The sequence below is a fragment of the Macrosteles quadrilineatus genome, unplaced genomic scaffold, assembly GCF_028750875.1.
Source record: "Macrosteles quadrilineatus isolate MER2022 unplaced genomic scaffold, UCM_ALF_1.0 Scaffold_8__2_contigs__length_117827958, whole genome shotgun sequence".
Classification (NCBI taxonomy): Eukaryota; Metazoa; Arthropoda; class Insecta; order Hemiptera; family Cicadellidae; genus Macrosteles; species Macrosteles quadrilineatus.
Window position 1 is genome coordinate 15,762,652 of NW_026542601.1, and position 20,230 is coordinate 15,782,881.

Below are 20,230 nucleotides of genomic sequence, written 5' to 3' on the forward strand. Positions count from 1 at the left end.
GAGGTGTGTTTTTTCAATTGAAATATTGATAGCTTAGTATGAAACAAACCAAATTGCCAAATTTGATTAAAATATATCCATAAACAAGCAAACTAAAACAGTTTATTTATTATCCATAAGAATAACATGGGAATTTTAAATTTACAATTTTTTTAATTTTCTCCATAGTCAATGAACATTTAAAAACACTTCAATATACTAAATTATTTGTTTTTTTAAGCTCTTCAAAATGGTCTAGAGAGAAATTTAAAAATTTAAAGTTTTTAGGGTCAAAAATGAGAAAAACCCATTTTTACCCCCATAAAACCCCCCATAAACCCCTGATCCCATAGTCCGATTATGCTGGTTCGCGAACTCGTTCGAATAAATGTAGGTTTACACGTTTGTACCAAATTTCATCAAAATCGGATCAATTTTGCTCGAGTTATCGCGCTAACGGACACATATATAAATATATATATATATATGAATTTGAACGGATGGTGTTTTTGGCCTCTGGGGACCTCAAAACGAAAAAGTAAATCGGTCCCGGGTCTAGGTCTTACCATGAGACCTACGGTAATAGCTTATTCCCTATATGGGAAATTCGCTAAAAGGGTTTAAAGAAACATGCTTGCCTATTAGATTAAACATACCGGTACTCATTAAAGGTTCACTATCCAACGGAATAATTATTTTAAGGTCATTATATATTATATAGTTCAGTCCGGATTATGCACGGTCGTTTTGTTGTTTACTTTTAGTTTTTGGTAATCTATATCTATCTATCTATCTATATATTAATAGGCAAGCATGTTTCTTTAAAACCTTTTTTCTCAGCTCGTGTGCATCGTAGGGAAAATCTACGCATACCGTTGGAAAGCTATTTTCCTGTAGGTGTGCAGAATCCCTTTATAAATTTAAATAGGCTCAAAGATAAGCACAAAAAATGAGTTTAAAAATTTGAAAAATTTAACATGGATCTTATGCGTTGCTATGCTGGTTACGAAATAACAACGAAATATAAACAGAAAATCAAAACAAATGGAGGAAACTCCAATCACATGTTTTATTTACAGTGTGGGGTGAAAATAGATAAGTGAGTACATTACATATTTTTGGTCGAGTTTCGACCACTGGACGACCTCTCGTACTTATTTAATACGCAAGCAGGTTTTTTGTGACAATTACTCCTCCGAATCTACTGAACCAATTGACATGTTTTTGGTGTCATTGGAAAGAGCGTAACGTGAAGTTGTGCAGGAAACCTTCTTTTTAGGGAAATAATTAGAGAGTGAGGCCCTGGGGCCCTTTAAAGTTTCGTATTTCTCCATAAGATTAACATGGGAAACAAACATTGTTATTAAACTACAGCTGTTGTCAGAAATGCTGTTCTGCTATTTAATTTAATTTGTTTACAAGGAGAATTGTTTTTTGGTGCCATGTGGTCAATGAATTATACTTTTGCATATATTTTAAATGCTATACACTATAAAATGATAGTACCTGTACTGTAATACATTAAGAGATCTTAATTTAAATAATCAATAAGCAGGATTGAGCTTTTGCCTACATGTTTCCTGGTAAGTGTGTTGTAACTGTTTCTCATAGTATTATAGTATCTTGCAGTAAATCGAATTTTTATTTTCTGCATTCTCACCCCGTAGCGAAGCACGGGCAGAGCAACTAGTGCTTATTTAATACGCAAGCAGGATTTTTGTGACAATTACTCCTCCGAAACTACTGAACCGATTGTCATGTTTTTGGTGTCATTGGAAAGAGCGTAGCGTGAAGTTGTGCAGGAAACTTTCTTTTTAGGGAAATAATGAGAGAGTGAGGCCCTGGAGCCCTTTAAAGTTTCGTATTTCTCCATAAGATTAACATTGGAAACAAAAATTGTTATGAAACTCCAGCTGTTGTCAGAAATCAAAAGTGAGAAGAAGAGCATAGGTTAATCCTAAACAGTCAATAAGTTTGATAATATAGTATTATAACAGTTTGATACAAATATTTACTTAGCAATTGCTCGAATTCGAGCAACAGGGACACTAGTACTTATTTAATACGCAAGCAGGATTTTTGTGACAATTACTCCTCCGAAACTACTGAACCGATTGACATGTTTTTGGTGTCATTGGAAAGAGCGTAACGTGAAGTTGTGCAGGAAACTTTCTTTTTAGGGAAATAATTAGAGAGTGAGGCCCTGGGGCCCTTTAAAGTTTCGTATTTCTCCATAAGATTAACATGGGAAACAAACATTGTTTTGAAACTCCAGCTGTTGCTTTGACATTTAAATGTAAACAACCAGAACTGTCAAATGCCTATTTCACAATTTCAGACAGCTGATCCAAAAAATAAAACAATTATGTGGTAGGTTTATTTAATCTTAGACTTTATGATAGATTATTTATAAATCTATTTCAATGATTATGAAACAGATTTTTCCCATTGCGAAGCAAAAATTCAAAGTAAAAAGAAGAAGAACATATGTTAATTGTAAACAGTCAATGTGTAAATTATCTATGTTGTATTAAAAATGTGTATAGTTTTGGATGTTGGTTTGTGTTTAATGATGTTATATAATTATAGAATTTTTATTTTAAGGATTTGGCATATGAGTAAGCCTATGATAAATAACACAATTTCAGAGTTCTGCCAGTTTTTGCCTAACTCTGTCCTGTAGAGTTCAAAGTATTCTACACCTTATTGTCTACAAATTGGCTAAATAATTTAGGTAAGGTACTTTATAAAAGCTGACAGTCTTTTTACGTTGACTTAAATTGTAAGCTTACCTTTTCCCTACCATGGGCAGTTTGATTGTTTTAAATTTACGCTTTAAACTGGAATAGGACTGTTATGTAAATTGTGAGTATTTCCATTAGTTAATAATCTTTTAATTGACTCTTTTAAAATCATCGGAAATTATTACTGTTATTAGTTTTTTTGTTTATAAATAACTCCTGTACTTCTTTGCAATTGCTCGATTTCGAGCAACATGTACTCTAGTGATAATTATTTTCCTGTATGATAGGATATCTACTTGCACTATTTAATAGGATAGGATATCTACTTATCATAAATACTTAAGCTACATTTTACAAATGTAGAAATAGATCTGCTGACTTAAATTGTAGATGAATAGTACTTTGGTATTACCAACATCAGAAATAGAAATGACTATCGATTACAATACCTGTTGCGTGTGGATGGGAGGCCTATCATGATGAATTATCTATAGGCAACGTACAAAGTAGGCATACAACTGTTGCTCATTCATAATTTATACCTCTTAACTTGTTCTATTCTTACAACATGTAGATGTTCAAAATAAACTTACCATACCGAGGTACCTATACTTAGATCATTCAAATTTTGTAATAACAAACTGAATTTTCATGTTTATATGCGTTTATATTTAATCATAGTTTATACTTAATGTGACTAAAACTATTCCTGACTATCGTATGGTTATTGTATGGTATATGACTGGGATGGTGGCGTCGTAAACCAGCTACTAGGAGATCGCGAATTTAGGATTTTTATAGGCATGCACTGTGGATGCGATACTCCCTGGTGTGGATTAACGTCCGCACTAGTGAATACTACGACTATCCACAGTACTACCCTGCTAATTAGACCAATTCGTTAATATTAAGGCAAAAATGTGGTTCGGATTCCACTATAAACTGTAGGTCCCTTAGTCGCCATTAGCTTTATGGGCTATTAATTAACAGCTGTGTCTTAGGACTGTGTCGGCCTTAGTCACTAACAAGACTACAATACGTGCCACTCATCCCACACTCATATCCATTAATACTTGGCATAAAATACCTACTTTTTATGGTTTCCATTTCACAGAAAAGTATTAAAAGTTCACAAGCAAAACTAATGCGACCATTTGCAAGGTTTTAGGGACCCCATTATTTTTTTATGTTTAAAAAAAAGCGTTGCAACTTTGGAATTGGCTTAAAAATTACAAAATATTTAGTTTACTAAATACAATATTATTCTACCCATTTGGTTACTGAAATATTGCAAGTGTTAAACATAGTGTCTCCAATGTTATCCTTACCGAGTAAAAAATAATAGACAAATTACATAAATAACGATTTACTGTAATAGCTACATACGTCCCTCAAGAAAATTCGCTTACAGACTAACAGCTTATTCAAATTGCATGTCTTGTGCAGACAAACAACTTGATCAATGTATTTGTCCACGATCTGGTCTGGAAGGATAAGTAGAAAGAAATATCCTGTACAAATTGTATCAAGATGCTCCTAATGCTGGAGTGGGCTTCAAAGTTAATTTTGCTACAGCAAAAAAGTAGTAATATTTGATTATTTTAGTACGCTATGAATTATCAGTACCTTTTGAGTGGGTCCATGCGCAAATTTTGCATTTTAATAGGATTCAAAACATGTTCTGGAGGTGAAACTAATACTTTAATATCTTTTTCTCTGATAAAAACAAAAACACGTTGGGTATATAAAATTCAATGAAAGTATCAATAAAAAGTCTGTAAAAATTCATTTACAACTGTTGGTTTGTTGTTAACGATCTGACTGAGGTTATGCAACTGAAGTGTCAGTGTCAGATGTCAGCAGATGTTAAATTACAGTTCGCATTTCGTAATAAAGAAAGTTGGTCAGCATCATTGGATCTTTAAGGCAAACTGTGGAAATAAATCAAACACAAGGGGGGTGTGAAGTCTTAATAGAAATTACCCTTTTAGTTACTATTTGTCCCCCCACTAGAACATAAGCTTATAAATGACACCTCAATCGCATAAATCGGTTAATTGGGACGGGTGAAAAGAGGATGAGTAAACTCACATAAATATCCGTTTTCTCTTAAAACTTTACTATTTTGTCCATTGTTTGGCTCAAAAATGAAACATAATTAGTTGGACAAATTTATTCTCCAAAACGACTTTTTACACAACCATTTTCTTACTATTTTAAAATTTGGTCAACAACGTAAATGCACTTTATTGTCGGTTTTCAATAACTAGAAGATACACATTTTTAGCTAGAAGATTCTCTTTAGACATAATAAGTAATTCCAGAATCGAAAAGTTAATTCCTTGCGTTTTTGTTGTCCCTCTGTATTTAATTCTCGGCCTTGATGACATTGTAGACTTTTTAGTTAAGTTAATTAAGTTTTCCTTTATCCTGATAGTTTATTTCCGATTTTATTACCTATACTATTGTTTTGAAACGTTATAAGTAGAATTCACTACAGTAAACTTATTAGGGTTCACTGGATTCCTTTACAAAATTTTCAGATTCGATTTTTGTGAAATTTGTATGTATTTACAAAATTTGTCGTAGTTACCCGACTTTTTTCACTTATCCCTTCTTGATTCCAATTCTATGTTTGTTTTCAGACAATCTATGTAATTTAAAAATTGATTATATTTATTTTTTCGAACGCTGTTGCTAATTTATCTATCCGATTATTGTTTTAGGTATTGTGTGTACTTAAAGAGTTAAAGTTAATTGATTGTGGTTTACACTCCATTAAGCCGATTTCTCAATCGATTGTTTTCAACATTGTATGTATTTAGAGAACTGATGGGTAATTGATTGTATTTAAATTAATTCCTTAAGACAGTTTTTTGTGATAATTTTTGTAGACATTGTTTAGCCTATTGTCTAGTTGAAGAATTTGTTTATTGTTTGTGTTTCCTAGAAAGCTTGTGTTCGAGTAGAGCATTTTCCGATTTAATGATGTTGTTAGACATTTAGTGTTCGATTATATAAGTACAGTACTAGCTCTTGTACCCGTGTTTTGCAACGGGAAGAGAGTACCCGTTTTTCGTACAGGGTTGGCAAATAAGTATAAAATGCTTATTGCAGTTATACTCGATATTTGCATTTGCAATGTGATAAAATACGGTTTGAGAAAATTTGCTTCCTCAAATTTATGGTATGATATAGTATTCTGCCACTGCCATAGCCATAATGTTCTACCACTTCAACTACACAATAGAGAAAGATTGATTATTAAAAATTCGCAAAATATCACAAATTATTCATGAAATTAAAAACATAAACATAACAGTAAACAATCCTACTTTGACAGTTCTCATTGCGTATCACAGTTTTTTGTTGCTGCTAAGTTCAAATTAGCTGTTTTTATAAATAATGGAAAAAATAACTATTATTTTTTTAATGCTTTTGCATATCATAGAACCAACTATTTTAGTTTGAAACAGCTGGCTAAATACTTTAATTCCCAAATGGATACTCATAAATTTAACATGGGGAATTACAGAGCCACTGGGGTGGAGCCCGAAAGGATTTTTGAGATAATATGCCTATATGTTAATCGGGAATGTGAGCTATCATCATGCCAAATTTCAGCCCAATCCGACCAGTATGTTTTTGCGTTTACGTGTCACAAACATACATCCAAACTTTCTCATTTATAATATTAGTAGGATTGTATATTGTCTATTTTGAAGTCAACATCACTACGTGCGAGGTGGCTCTGTAGCTTGATGGTACAGGCCGGGTAGTACAGTAGCAATGGACTTGCCCGATCGATACTCAGACATTACTTTCCTTACTCAACTTGTTTGTTTTCATAATCCAAACTCTAATCTCGTGATCTGTCGAAACCCACGTGCTACGCTGACCAAATAGTCAACAGAGTGGATTTGCAATTAGTTGAAAACAAGATCGCAAAGGAATTTGAGTAAATAGATTGGATAGTGCGATGCAATGACAAATTTTATTTGGGAGAGAAACATTTGATAAATTCAACGATGAAAGTATAAACCAGAATATAATATAATAATTGGTAATTGAACATAAATCGTGAAAAGTTTTATTTTATCGAAAAATGTACACACTATGTTTACTTATACAGTTCATTAATGTATTAATTAAATGTTAATACATCCGATGGTAGATTTGTCAAATAGATTGCCAGAAATAAATGGTTTCAAAATTTGTATAATTTTATTTCCAAACGTATTAATTTGCTATAATAGGACCTGAAAACTGCATCATGCACGAAATAGAATATAATGTTGATTCGTCGACTATAGTTGCACCTACATCTTCGACTGTGTTTACTATTCTGACTACTATAATCTGGTAAGAAAATAAACTCAACATAGTAAGTAGCAGAGTATTAGGCCTACTATTCGTCGATGTACAACGTAAAAATAAGGGGGCGGAAGAATGACTGGGTTATTATTTATTTATTTTGAGTTCACTACTATTTAAATTCTGAGCGATGGTAACATTTTACACCAACAAACACATTCAATATATACATTTTGAAATCAATTTTAAATCTAAATAAATTTTTATCCTGTCTTGACTGCAAATAAGACAGAAATTTTATAAAATACACGAGAAATATATCTTCATAAAAATGCAAAATATTGTTTTTGTGTGATCCAAACATCATAAATTTAAAGCGAAAGTAGCACAGTACCCGAAAATTCCTGTAAAAGGTTCTTATGAAAACATTCGATCACAGATTAACCCACACAGAAGTAAGACACGTCAATACACTGCTAAAATACAAGTATTCAACTAATACTTTATACTTTATACTTTCTTATGAAATGGCGACCATACTATGTAGGTATTTTAAGCCAAGTATGAATGGAGATGAGTGTAGGATGAGTGGCGCGATCTTGTAGTCTTGTTAGTGACTAAGGCCGACATTCCTTAGACACAGCTGTTAATTAATAGCCCAAACAGCTAATGGCAACTAAGGGACCTACAGTTTATAGTGGAATCCGAACCACATTTTTTCCTTGGTATATACGAATTGGTCTAATTATCAGGATAGTACTGCGGATAGTCGTAGTACTCACTAGTGCGGACGTTAATCCACACCAGGGAGCATCACATCCACAGTGCATCCCTATAAATATCCACAATTCGTGACCTCCTAGTAGCTGGATTACAGGACGACGCCACCCGTCCCAGTCTAATTCAAATTATGACTAACGTAAAATCAATCTTACAAAACTCACGAAGAAGTCATAACTCGACCAAAAACAAACTTCTCTATGTTTCGCCCCACGCTGTAAATACAACATGTGATTGGAATTTCTTCCATTTGTTTAGATTTTCTGTTTAAATTTCGTCACTAGCATGTCAACCCATAAGGCCCATGTTCATTTCAAAAGTTAAAATTTGTTGTGCTTATTTTTGAGCCTATTTTAATTTATAAAGGGATTCTGCACATCTACAGGAAAATATATTTCTAACTGTATGCGTAGATTTTTCCTGCGATGCACACGAGCTGAGAAAAAAGGGTTTAATAGATTAAAATAATTCGTTACGGTATTGAAACAAAACATAAGGAAGGTACAAAATAAGAAACGGCGACACATTATTTTGAAGAGTTAAATAACTGTCGTAGTCGAAAGTTTGAAGCACAATGCTCCCATGCTAAAATCAATCACTCAATTCTCTGACCTTTAAATCCCAATGGTTAGGTGACGTGGTGACATCTAAGAGATCCTAGCACTGATAAAACGTTTAAATCCAGACTACCTCCAATGGGATCGTTTGTTCTTTGTATTTTAACGTTGATTGGTTGATAATTTCTATGACGTTAAAAATGATAAGTGATGATTCAGAAATACTTTTGTCCAAGGGTAATAATGCATTTCATTTTAACAATTTAATTGATGGTATGAAAAATGATTACAAAACTATAGTTTTATACAAATTAATTTTCTATCCTGAACTAACCTAGTAAGCGAAAATAAAATGTGTATTGGATTATAAAACACTTTATTTCAGTTGCGTTAAAAAAAGTTTGGAAGAAAACCAAGAACGAATGCATAATTTTACTGCATTTGTAAATATATTGAGAAATATTTGAATACGTATTTGATTTCATTCGTATTTATATTTGGCAAAAAGGTTTCTAGTTTGGAAAACGATTGACTTGACATTGAACCTTAAAAAACAAAAGATATAAGACATATAATTTATTTATCCTAGACAATTAACTGTGTATCGTAGACAACTGTGTATCCTAGACAACTGTGTATCCTAGACAACTGTGTATCCTAGACAACTGTGTATCCTAGACAACTGTGTATCCTAGACAACTGTGTATCCTAGACAACTGTGTATCCTAGACAACTGTGTATCCTAGACAACTGTGTATCCTAGACAACTGTGTATCCTAGACAACTACGTATCCTAGACAACTACGTGAAAACGTGACCTAGACGACTATGTATCCTAGACAACTATGTATCCTAGACAATAAATAGTTGTTACAATAACAAGTGTAAGCTACTATGTTGGCAGTGGCAAGACTGTGTGGCCAAACCGACCTCGATGAGTTCTAAGAATGATTATTTCTGCAGAACAATAGAGTTTGGCCATTCCTCACAATCTGTTAAGCAATAATGTAATTGAACTGATGAGCAAATAATCTGTTTGCAATTTATTTATTTTTAATGTAGAAATCAAAGTTAGTTGTATAGCTTTGAAAATAAAGTTTAAGAAACTAATTCGAAACATACGATAATGGCGAATGTTTTAGCCGTTTTAGTGTTACTACAGCCTGGATAATTGGTAATTTAAATTATCTATTGTTATATCTAGAAATAGCACCAGATTGGCGTTAGATTTTTTTAAACTAGTAGGTTAAAACAGCACCGTCGTGAGGACTAGGATCTCGTTTGTTTAAAATGTAGTGAATACTGTAATAAGAAAACATCATGCCATTACGCAAATCCTAGTGTGGCCTGTTGACTGATAAGCGACTCAGTGGTCATCTCTACTAAGTCAAGGCCCAGATTAGAACCAGCATATCTCTTACCTTAGGTAATTGCGTAGAACAAAGTGTGCTGTATAGTACGAGTTTGAACAACTAATCTCGATTGGTAATTAATTATTGTTTGACATTTTGGGTGTTCGCAGATCTGTCTATTGGTCTCCACCTTAAAATACACGATCTGGTGTGTTAGCGACGTAAAATAATCTACTTAAATAGAAAGACAACAACCAAAAACTCTGTACTTTCGATATTTATTAATATCAGGACAGATTAAAACTGCAAATAAAGGCGTGGAACGCATCAAGAAAAGTGTCAGTGCAGTACAAAGATGAACTGTAATGATAAACCTTCAATTTTAAAAACCCTAATTTTAGTGCACTGAACGCAAATAATGAACGAATCTTTTGTCGTTTTCTCACACCATAAAATATAATGTTCAACAAATGTTTCAATTCACTCACCGCCATCCGCATAGGTCTCAGATCCATAGCCGTCCTGGAGTCCGTTGGCCCAGGTGCCTTCATACTTGGCGTTGGAGGTGTTGCTTTGCCGGACTCCGTATCGACCTTTGAACCCCTGCGTCCACTCGCCCCGGTACAACCACCGACCCCGCGACTCCACGCCGAGCCCGTGCCTCTTGCCGTTCTGCCACTGGCCTTCGAACGTGCTGCCACTGAAAAACAAGATCAGTGTCAGTCTACTCAAACACCACTTTTACATTTGGATGTTGAAACACACGAAACAGATGCTGAAATACAAGAACAGAGTCAGTCTACTCGAACACCCCTTTTACATTTGGATGTCGAAACACACGAAATAGATGCTGAAATACAAGACCAAAGTCAGTCTACTCAGACACCCCTTTTACATTTGGATGTTGAAACACACTAAACATATGCTGAAATACAACATCAGAGTCAGTCTACTCGAAGACCACTTTTACATTTGGATGTTGAAACACACGAAATACATGCTGAAAGACAAGAAAAGAGTCAGTCTACTCAGACACCCCTTTTACATTTGGATGCTGAAACACACGAAACAGATGCTGAAATACAAAATCAGAGTCAGTCTACTCGAACACCCCTTTTACATTTGGATGTTGAAACACACGAAACATGCTGAAATACATGATCAGTGTCAGTCTACTCAGACAACTCTTTTACATTTGGATGTCGAAACACACGACACAGATGCTGAAACACAAGATCAGAGTCAGCCTACCCAGACTTTCCTTATTACTGGGGGCTAAAGCACAAAAATATAGGCTCATATCCAAGATCATAGTCGTTCTACTTAGACATTACCCATTACTGTATAATTATGCACTGACACTTAAAAACATAGTGGAAACTAAAGAAATGTCATCTACATGAATAATAAAAAAGTTAAGATGTATAAATTGTATGAAATTTACGACACTGTTTGTGGAGCAAATTCAAAATAACTTATTTTTTTGAACGAGTACATTAAGACGAGAATAATCATCCAGAATAATAAGGTTGCATCCTCATCGTATCATGGTATTTATTCAAATTGCATATAACATAGCCCATATCGTTATACAAATCATTATTAAAATCGATTTGATCTTTCATAAACTAAAGTAAGTCAATTTATGTAGATTCTCTGATTATATTTTTACCTGTAAAACTATAACCTTTTACACCGATATAAATCCTTTATTCCACCTTCTAAAATTTGAAATGATTCTGTATCCATCCATGTATTTTTATTAAACGTATTGCACCCAAATAGTATATTTGATTTAAATTTCAAATAGTTTCGTGAAAATAAAAAATATTCTAAACAGTATCAAGTGTTGAAATTCTACCGGAGTTGGTGAAGGGATAAGTCTCATAAAATATCAGAAAGCGATGCAAGGGTATCGAGTTTACAACTGATATCGCCTCTTTTTCAACGGATATTCTTAAAACGTGTTATTTGGATTGCTTTGCACAGGATATTTTATTCGCAGCTGTAAAAGTAAATCCGCAAAGGATAAATTTCATCTCTTGGTTTTACCCGTTGTAATAATCGAATGGATTAGTTTTTAATGCTTTTTTATACCACATTAATATGCTTACTGAATAGATTGTATTTAAAAAATGGACGAATAAATTACATATGGATTACAAATTGAATAATGTAAATTGTTAATGAAAAATGTAATATGAATTGTAAGATTCTTTAAATCGTATATTTTCATCAAGGCAGATTTTGAATTTTTACATCTTTACAATGGTATAAATAGAAGAATTAAAATTACTCATTTTTTTATGTAAAAAAACATGTTAAGTTTCTAACCTAGATTTGAATTCACATGTTTTAAACATATTTTTCAAAAAAATCTATATGACGATAAGTGCTAAATATTTGTGGTAATTTAAAAACCATTTCTGCAGTTTCCCAAACTTGTTTTCTTTCTATCATTTTTTTAAACTCTACATCGATTTACAATCAAAATACCCTACTGAAGCCATAACAGATTTTTGTGTTGTTGTGTCATTGATTGGCTCAACTTTAATAGAAATATAATAACACAATAAATAAAATAAATATATAATAAAAATATACAAAATAGAAACAAATAATACAACGATCTTTTACTTTTCAAGGTTTGTTTGAGACAGATAGATAATTATGAGAAAAACTACTAATTTACAACCAAATATTTCCTTTTATTTTTAGATATATAGTTTTAGACTATAAAGAGAATTGACCTTTTTTAATCTCGTTACGTTTATAAGTAAGTAGCATAGCTGCAATTCTTGACGTTCATACTCTCTTAGGTCTTTTGTTTACAATCTGACTGTGGTTAAACATTCCAAATGAAGGATCAGCTATTCACATCTATATATTTATAGGCAAGCGTGTTTCTTTAAAACCTTCTTTCTCAGCTCATGTACATAGCAGAGAAATCTATGCATATTGTTCGAAAGATATTTTCCTGTAGATGTGCAGAATCCCTTCATAAATTAAAAAAGACTAAAAAATAAGCACAAAAATTAATTTAAATTTTAAAAATTAACATGGGCATAATGGATTGGTGACGAAATATAAACAGAAAATAAACAAAATGGAAGATTCCAATCACATGTTTTATTTACAGTGTGTGGGACGAAAATAGAGAAGTCTGTACATTATATACTTTTGGTCGAGTATTCGACCACTGGACAACCTCTAGTTTACATTAAAAATTAAACAGTTAAAAAGAAAGTTGGCCTGCATCAGTAAATATTTGAAAGTAAATAAACAAATCAAATGCTAGGGAGACGAAGCCCCAAATGAAATCACCGTTTCAATTAATTACCATTCTTCCCACCGCTAGAGCACAAGCCTTAAAATGATACCTCAATCTTAAAAAGGTATTGAGCAAAACTGCTGAAAAAAGGGTGTTACTGAGATACCCGGCATTGTATATAGACAACTAAAATGCTTTAAAAACTATTTAAAATAAGAATAAGTGTTGTTTTAAAACCATAAAATATTTAATACAGTTGAACTATTCATGTTTACCAGACTGACCAATTCAATTCTGTACTACTCAGTGATTTTGTTGCTAATATTTAAGAAATCTATTGATATTTTGGTACAAATGTAACCAAACTAAACAAAGCCCTTCCCTCATCATACTAGTAGGAAAGGGTTATTGATTAATTTGTTTTGTGTACGGTTTTGATCTAGTTGTATGAGAATCCATATTGTTTTTATTGAAACATGCAGTTGAGTAAATTGTTTATTAAAACAACAAAAGAAATCATATTATGTTTCAACCTTAAAAATATTTTAGGAACTGTACTTCCGTAGTTTAGTAATGCATTTTTTGGCTGAACTCAACTCCGCCTTCTTTTCGGAACTGTGCCTTCTGGAGTGTAGTAATGCCTTTCGGGGCAGAACTCAACTCCGTCTTCTTTACGGAACTGTGCCTTCTGGAGTGTAGTAATGCCTTTCGGGGCAGAACTCAACTCCGTCTTCTTTACGGAACTGTGCCTTCTGGAGTGTAGTAATACATTTTTTGGCTGAACTCAACTCCGCCTTCTTTTCGGATCTGTGCCTTCTGGAGTATAGTAATGCCTTACAGGGCAGAACTTTTTTCCAGAACTTTATAGCACTTCCACGAACCGTGAAATTTTCAAACCAATAAAAACAGCATACACGAACCTTTGACCATCGTTTCAACAAGTATCCAAAAACCAACGCACTTACTGTCACATAGTGAAAAGATGCTCAAAACAAATTAGAACCCCGATTAAATGTAACCGCCACATCATTGAACACTGGATAGTTTTTAGTAAACACATTTTCATGGGAGGATGAATCATATCGCAGACAATAGTGAGGCCACAAGCATATCAAGGACGGAGACCTAGCGGAATGTTGGGTTGGAGACACGTCAAACTAGAATTGGCCCTACTTACTGGTCATTGTCGGCCAAGAATAAATACTGTAGCTCCCCCCTCCCCCCCCAACCATCACCCATACTACTACAACGCGTTGATCAACTCTCCTACGTTATGTTCATCAATAGAACAAGTGATTTTGTGTTTTGAGTGTAGAAAGTGACGAAGATGAAATGTACATTCAAATAATGAAACTGGCAAAACGAGCAAGAATAATAACTACTCTTTAACTCGGCCCAAGACAACGCGTTTACTGTTCAATGCTTCTTCCAACAACATCTTCCACAATGTTCATCTTCTGAGGGCTTTTGTCTTTTGTATGGAGAAAGTTGATGTTAACTAAACATTTTATGGTCAGATTGAAATCAAACGAAAACGTTGAGAGCCTGAGTGTATCTGAGTATCTAAAATGTTTAATGTGTTTTATGCGTGGTAGTGTAACGTTAAACTTTCATGTTCTAATTTGACTAGTCTACCTGAATTTAGAAGTCTACATTAGTGCATTAGAATGATGTTTTTTATTATATCAATGGAGCTACGAGTAGGCATATATGTTTTGAAATGCGCCTAGTCATCAACGACTTATGTTTTTAGAGTGTTAAGACAAAAAGGGTTAGTAATATGGATTATTTTAATCAAATCTTGTGAAATATCTACACGGAAAGTAAATAAATATAATGTATAAAAGATAAGTGTCGTTAAACATGTTGTACGAGACGACATGTGTTTTAACAGTCGGATTTGCAAATTAAAAAATAAAGTGTCAAAACTTATAGCTGTAATATTAACAATTGGACGAACGAATAAACTATGTTTGATTGTTTTTAAAGAATCTAAATTAATTGTATTTGAATTAGTTAATATACCAAACTTCAGCTACCTTGGTGCATTTTTTTGCACATCCTGTCTAATAAAATATCCAGTGTTTACTTCACTAACTTTAACAATTCACACTGACACTTCCGTTTGTAAACAAAATAGTTTTCTTAAAACTAAACACTGCTAGTTGAAAATTAAAATATTCAAACTTTTGATAAAAACCTATTCTCGTTGCGTACTCGTCTCGTCTTCCTAAAGAGTACCACTTTTTACCAGCTTCTGCTTTGACTAAATTTTAGGATTCCAAACATTTGACTTTATTAATTCATGAAAACGTGTAATCAAGATAACCATATAACTCAGAGTAGAAGACGTGGAGTGAGATTTGTATTGTAAGGTAAACAGAGAATCCTTAAAAGTGTCATGTGTTCGGGCGGCTTCCTTACATTGTAAACCAGGCGAATCAAAGCACATCTCAAGGTTAAGCAGATTCGTTGTCCATTTTTTTCAATGGCTAGTTAAAATAAAATCCAAGCATATAGGGGTATACAATATATAATATTTTGGGTACGAACTGGACAACATTCCTAATTTTAGGAAGGGAAAGGAAAATGTCTACCAATTACCAAGTACGAATTGTAATATAACCCACGATAAATTATCAGATTAAATTTGATTAAATTAATCATTATAAATTATGCATCGAGATTTTCAAAAGAATCAAAATTCTTCCAATATGTTTTCATTACAATATACTTAAGTTTCGAAAAGTTTTTCCAAAACGTGCTATTGATTATGGTAGGATAAAATTAAGTAAATTTTGCTCACCGTTTATTTGCATTGCTCTCAGATACCGAAAATGCCTTTCGTATTTTATTCTCAATCTGTTTCATGAATTCCAATATTGGTGCTGTATTCGACATGTATATGCCATTGAATCGTGCTTTCACAAAGTATGCAATAGTACACTGACTCTTGTACATAATAAGTATCCAGCTATAATTACGCAACATAATCGCTCATTGCTAAGATAGACTGTCAGACTGGCACAATAGACACTCCCTGGCACTATGCCAGCTCTGGCACCAGAGAAATAGGTCAAAACATATTCCATCCGAAAAATTACTTGATTTAAACTTCTGGAATGAGTTTCTCAAACTACTTCTTCATTAGTGAGAATAAATTGCGGAAACATCCACTTTGAGATTTCAAGCGCAGTTTTACACCTGGGAAAATCGTTACGAAAATCAGATAAAATATTGAAGTGTCAAGAATATATTTAGTTAACCTCAAACTATTATGGGAATTAAACTGAAGCAAAATAGCTTTGTAGCAATATTGTTGCAATAGAGTAATGTAGAGACACTTGGGAAATTCAAACTTTGTAGAATAATGTATACAACAACTACACACATATACAAACATGTTTGGTCAATCGCATTTCAAATACTTAACATATTTTTTATGAAGACTTGATAAGGATTTCTGAATGGTCTATAGATGTTTTAAAACAGCAGACATTACTTTCTATACATACAAACAAAGTTAATAGATAATAAAAAGTAAAACATCATAGATCACTATGATAATTAAATATAAATCAGTACCGGTATGTCTATAGAGTAATATAGCGTGATACTTCTCTACATCCAAAAAACTGTGAAAAATTACAGGTAGAGTATCCTAATTCAAAACATTTCTACCAAAATTATTTATCGACGTACCGCTGCAGTACCACCTGAACCTAGAAAAGGGTTGAGTAGGATGAAAATGTTGGCTCCAGCTTTAATCACTTGCTTTATTAAACTGTGCCAATGAATAAGTTATAATAGGGAGCCGCAAGTAGACCTTCCAAACACACGGCGCTAGACCTCCAAACACACGGCGCTAGACCTCCAAACTCATGGCGCTAGACCTCCAAACACACGGCGCTAGACCTCCAAACACACGGCGCTAGACATCCAAACACACAGCGCTAGACCAAACACACGGCGCTAGACCAAACACACGGCGCTAGACCTCCAAACACACGGCGCTAGACCTTCAAACACACGGAGCTAGACCTTCCAAACACACGGCGCTAGACCTTCCAAACACACGGCGCTAGACCTTACAAACACACGGCGCTAGACCTTCAAACACACGGAGCTAGACCTTCAAACACACGGAGCTAGACCTCCAAACACACGGCGCTAGACCTTCCAAACACACGGCGCTAGACCTTCTAACACACGGAGCTAGACCTTCCAAACTCACGGCGCTAGACCTTACAAACTCACCGCACTAGACCACCAAACACACGGCGCTAGACCTCCAAACACACGGCGCTAGACCTTCCAAACACACGGCGCTATACCTCCAATCCCACGGAGCTAGACCTCCAAACCCACGGCGCTAGAGCTCCAAACACATGGCGCTAGACCTTCCAAACTCACCGCACTAGACCTCCAAACACATGGCGCTAGACCTCCAAACACACGACGCTAGACCTCCAAACTCACGGCGCTAGACCTTACAAACTCACCGCACTAGACCTCCAAACACATGGCGCTAGACCTCCAAACACACGGCGCTAGACCAAACACACGGCGCTAGACCAAACACACAGCACCAGACCAAACACATGGCGCTAGACCTCCAAACTCACGGCGCTAGACCTCCAAACTCATGGCGCTAGACCTCCAAACACACGGCGATAGACCTCCAAACACACGGCGCTAGACCAAACAGACGGTGCTAGACCTCCAAACAGCGTCACTCCGCGCAATATGTCTAAACACAAAATCTACAGGAGATGGTCTTTAAGGAAATTGAACTCGTGAATTTCGTAAACTTGTTGCTTTCACTTCAACAATTTATGTAGTTTACTTTAGTAATTAAGAACATATACATTGACATCGTACCTGCTTGCTTGTATTGACACAATTTAAATAGTTTTGGAAGTAGCTATTACTGTAAGTCTCATGGTAAGACCTAGGCCCGGTACCGATTTACTTTTCCATTTTGATGTCCCCAGAGGCCAAAAACACTATTCGTTCAAATTTAATGAATTCGCGAATCAGCATTATCGGACCATGGGAAAGGGTTTTTACGGGGGGTTTTATGGGGTAAAAATTGAATTTTCTCATTTTAGACCCTGAAAACACAAAATTTACAAACTTCTCTCCAAAGTATTTTAAAGATCTAAAAAAAAAACAAATATTTTAGTAGATGGAAGTGTTTTTGTACATTCATTGGTGAAGAAGAAAATTTAAAATTTTGTAGTTTGCTTGTTTACGGATATATTTTGATCAGACTTGGCAAATCAACTTAATTTATACTAAGCTATTGATATTTTACTAAAAAATCGCACTTTATTACCCTCCCTGTAGCAGCAAACCTAAGTACTTGTTAGGCATAATGTTATTGAAATACTATATTTAATTGAAAATCCAATCGGGCAAATGGAAATTCGCTTAGTCTGCAGGTTCGCTGCAGCGGGGGTTTTTATTTAGATAATAACTACTAAAAAAATTTAAAATATGACAACGATGATGAATAATGACACAAATACAATAAAACATTAGTTGTTTCCATCAAAGTGTCTGATGCAATGTAAAACCTTTTTTGACTATTTCAAATTTTACATATTTAATCAACGCTCAAATTTAAACGAATCGTCTTTTACTAAGCGAATAATTTTGAAAAACGCTCTTAGGCAATAGAAAAATGTATAACTCGAAAGTAATACACAAAATAACAACACACACTTTCGTCGAATAAAATTCCACAAAATAAATAATACTATTGACCGTAGATTCACGGCAGTGTATATAAACAAAACACAGTAGGTGACGTGTACTATACAAAATACAAATTAGATAGGTACTCTTCAGCTTATTTCCCGAAAAAAAAATTAAACCCTAAAGTCCAGTAATATCTTTATTAACTTATACTTAATATAAAAAAATATTTACTGACATTTACTTCAACGGCTTTAAGAAGTAAGCAATACAATTCAATTTATCTTACCGTTTTAAAATGTTTTAACAACTGAGAGAAAGATGTATTCTGGTTTACAGTACTCAGAATACATGGATATTTTGGACTTTTCGTTGTTACCAGTCGTGTATTGGTAATCTGGCTTATCTATTAATTATAGGTAAAAGAAACGCATGTCTGCTAATAATTTTTCAGGCAATCCATATTATCCATAAAGAAGTGTAAAGATTAATTTTAAAAAAAATTGATAAAAAATAAAATATAACTAAAAGTAGTCCTTGTTTACGAGCTTCAACGCGGGAACGTGCGATGTAACTCTGCCACCAAATTGATTGAGGTGTAAAATTGAAAATGTGACATGAAGCGAAAATAAGCATTGTGTTTAGATTGGCTATCTGGACTTTAAAAGCCAATAAACCCGGTTTGATAGTCTTAGATATTTAACTCAACCTTTATTTGAATTATTAACATTGGAGTTAAATATCCAAGCATTCAAAACGGAAAAAAATGTAGATGATCGTATGGTTTGGGTGTACACTACCCATAAAGTAGGTGTGTTGTTAAAACATGGTCATATTAAAGAAGTATACTTGCTTAACACGAATTATTAACAGTTTGAGAGCTTTAAACCACTTAAAATATAAGTTTACGCAAACCTAGACTGAGTAGTTGAATAGTCCGGTAAAGTATATAATTATAATAATTGTATTGATCGATAAAGAATTACGTACATGAAAATTTAGCAAATATGGTTTAAAAGTTAATAAATGCTATTATTCAAAAGTATTACTGGTGCATTTATTATTGAAATTACTGGATATGACCTTAAAAAACAATTCAATATTTTACGTAAATTAAGCTGTTAATTGGTGGCAAAATGAAAAATATGAAGTGAGAAGGAGAGAGCACCAGGCTGTAGTCGCAAATAGAGCCAGGAGCCGCACGGGCTAAAATTACTGTGCCAACGACCCAATGGCAGTCACTACAACCGTAGGGCCACACCGCTGTATGTTGTACAACATGCCCAAAATGTGTGAAGTTACTGTGTCAGCGATCCAATGGAAGTCACTACAACCGTAGGACCGCACTGCTGTGTGTTGTACACAATGTGCAATATGTGTGAAGTTACTGTGTCAGCGACCCAATGGCAGTCACTACAACCGTAGGGCCGCACTGCTGTATGTTGTACAACATGTCCAATATGTGTGAAGTTACTGTGCCAACGACCCAATGGCAGTCACTACAACCGTAGGGCCGCACTGCTGTATGTTGTA

The 20,230-nt window shown here is 34.1% G+C and overlaps 1 protein-coding gene across 1 annotated transcript in view; it reads right to left on the bottom strand.

Moving 5' to 3' along the window:
• LOC129000218 (junctophilin-1-like) overlaps positions 1-20,230 on the bottom strand; it is a 58,581-nt gene that overhangs the window by 16,567 nt on the left and 21,784 nt on the right. The window contains exon 2 of the mRNA XM_054427173.1: positions 10,215-10,426. Within this exon, the coding sequence (XP_054283148.1) occupies positions 10,215-10,426 (212 nt within the window). The remainder of the gene's footprint in view (positions 1-10,214; positions 10,427-20,230) is intronic.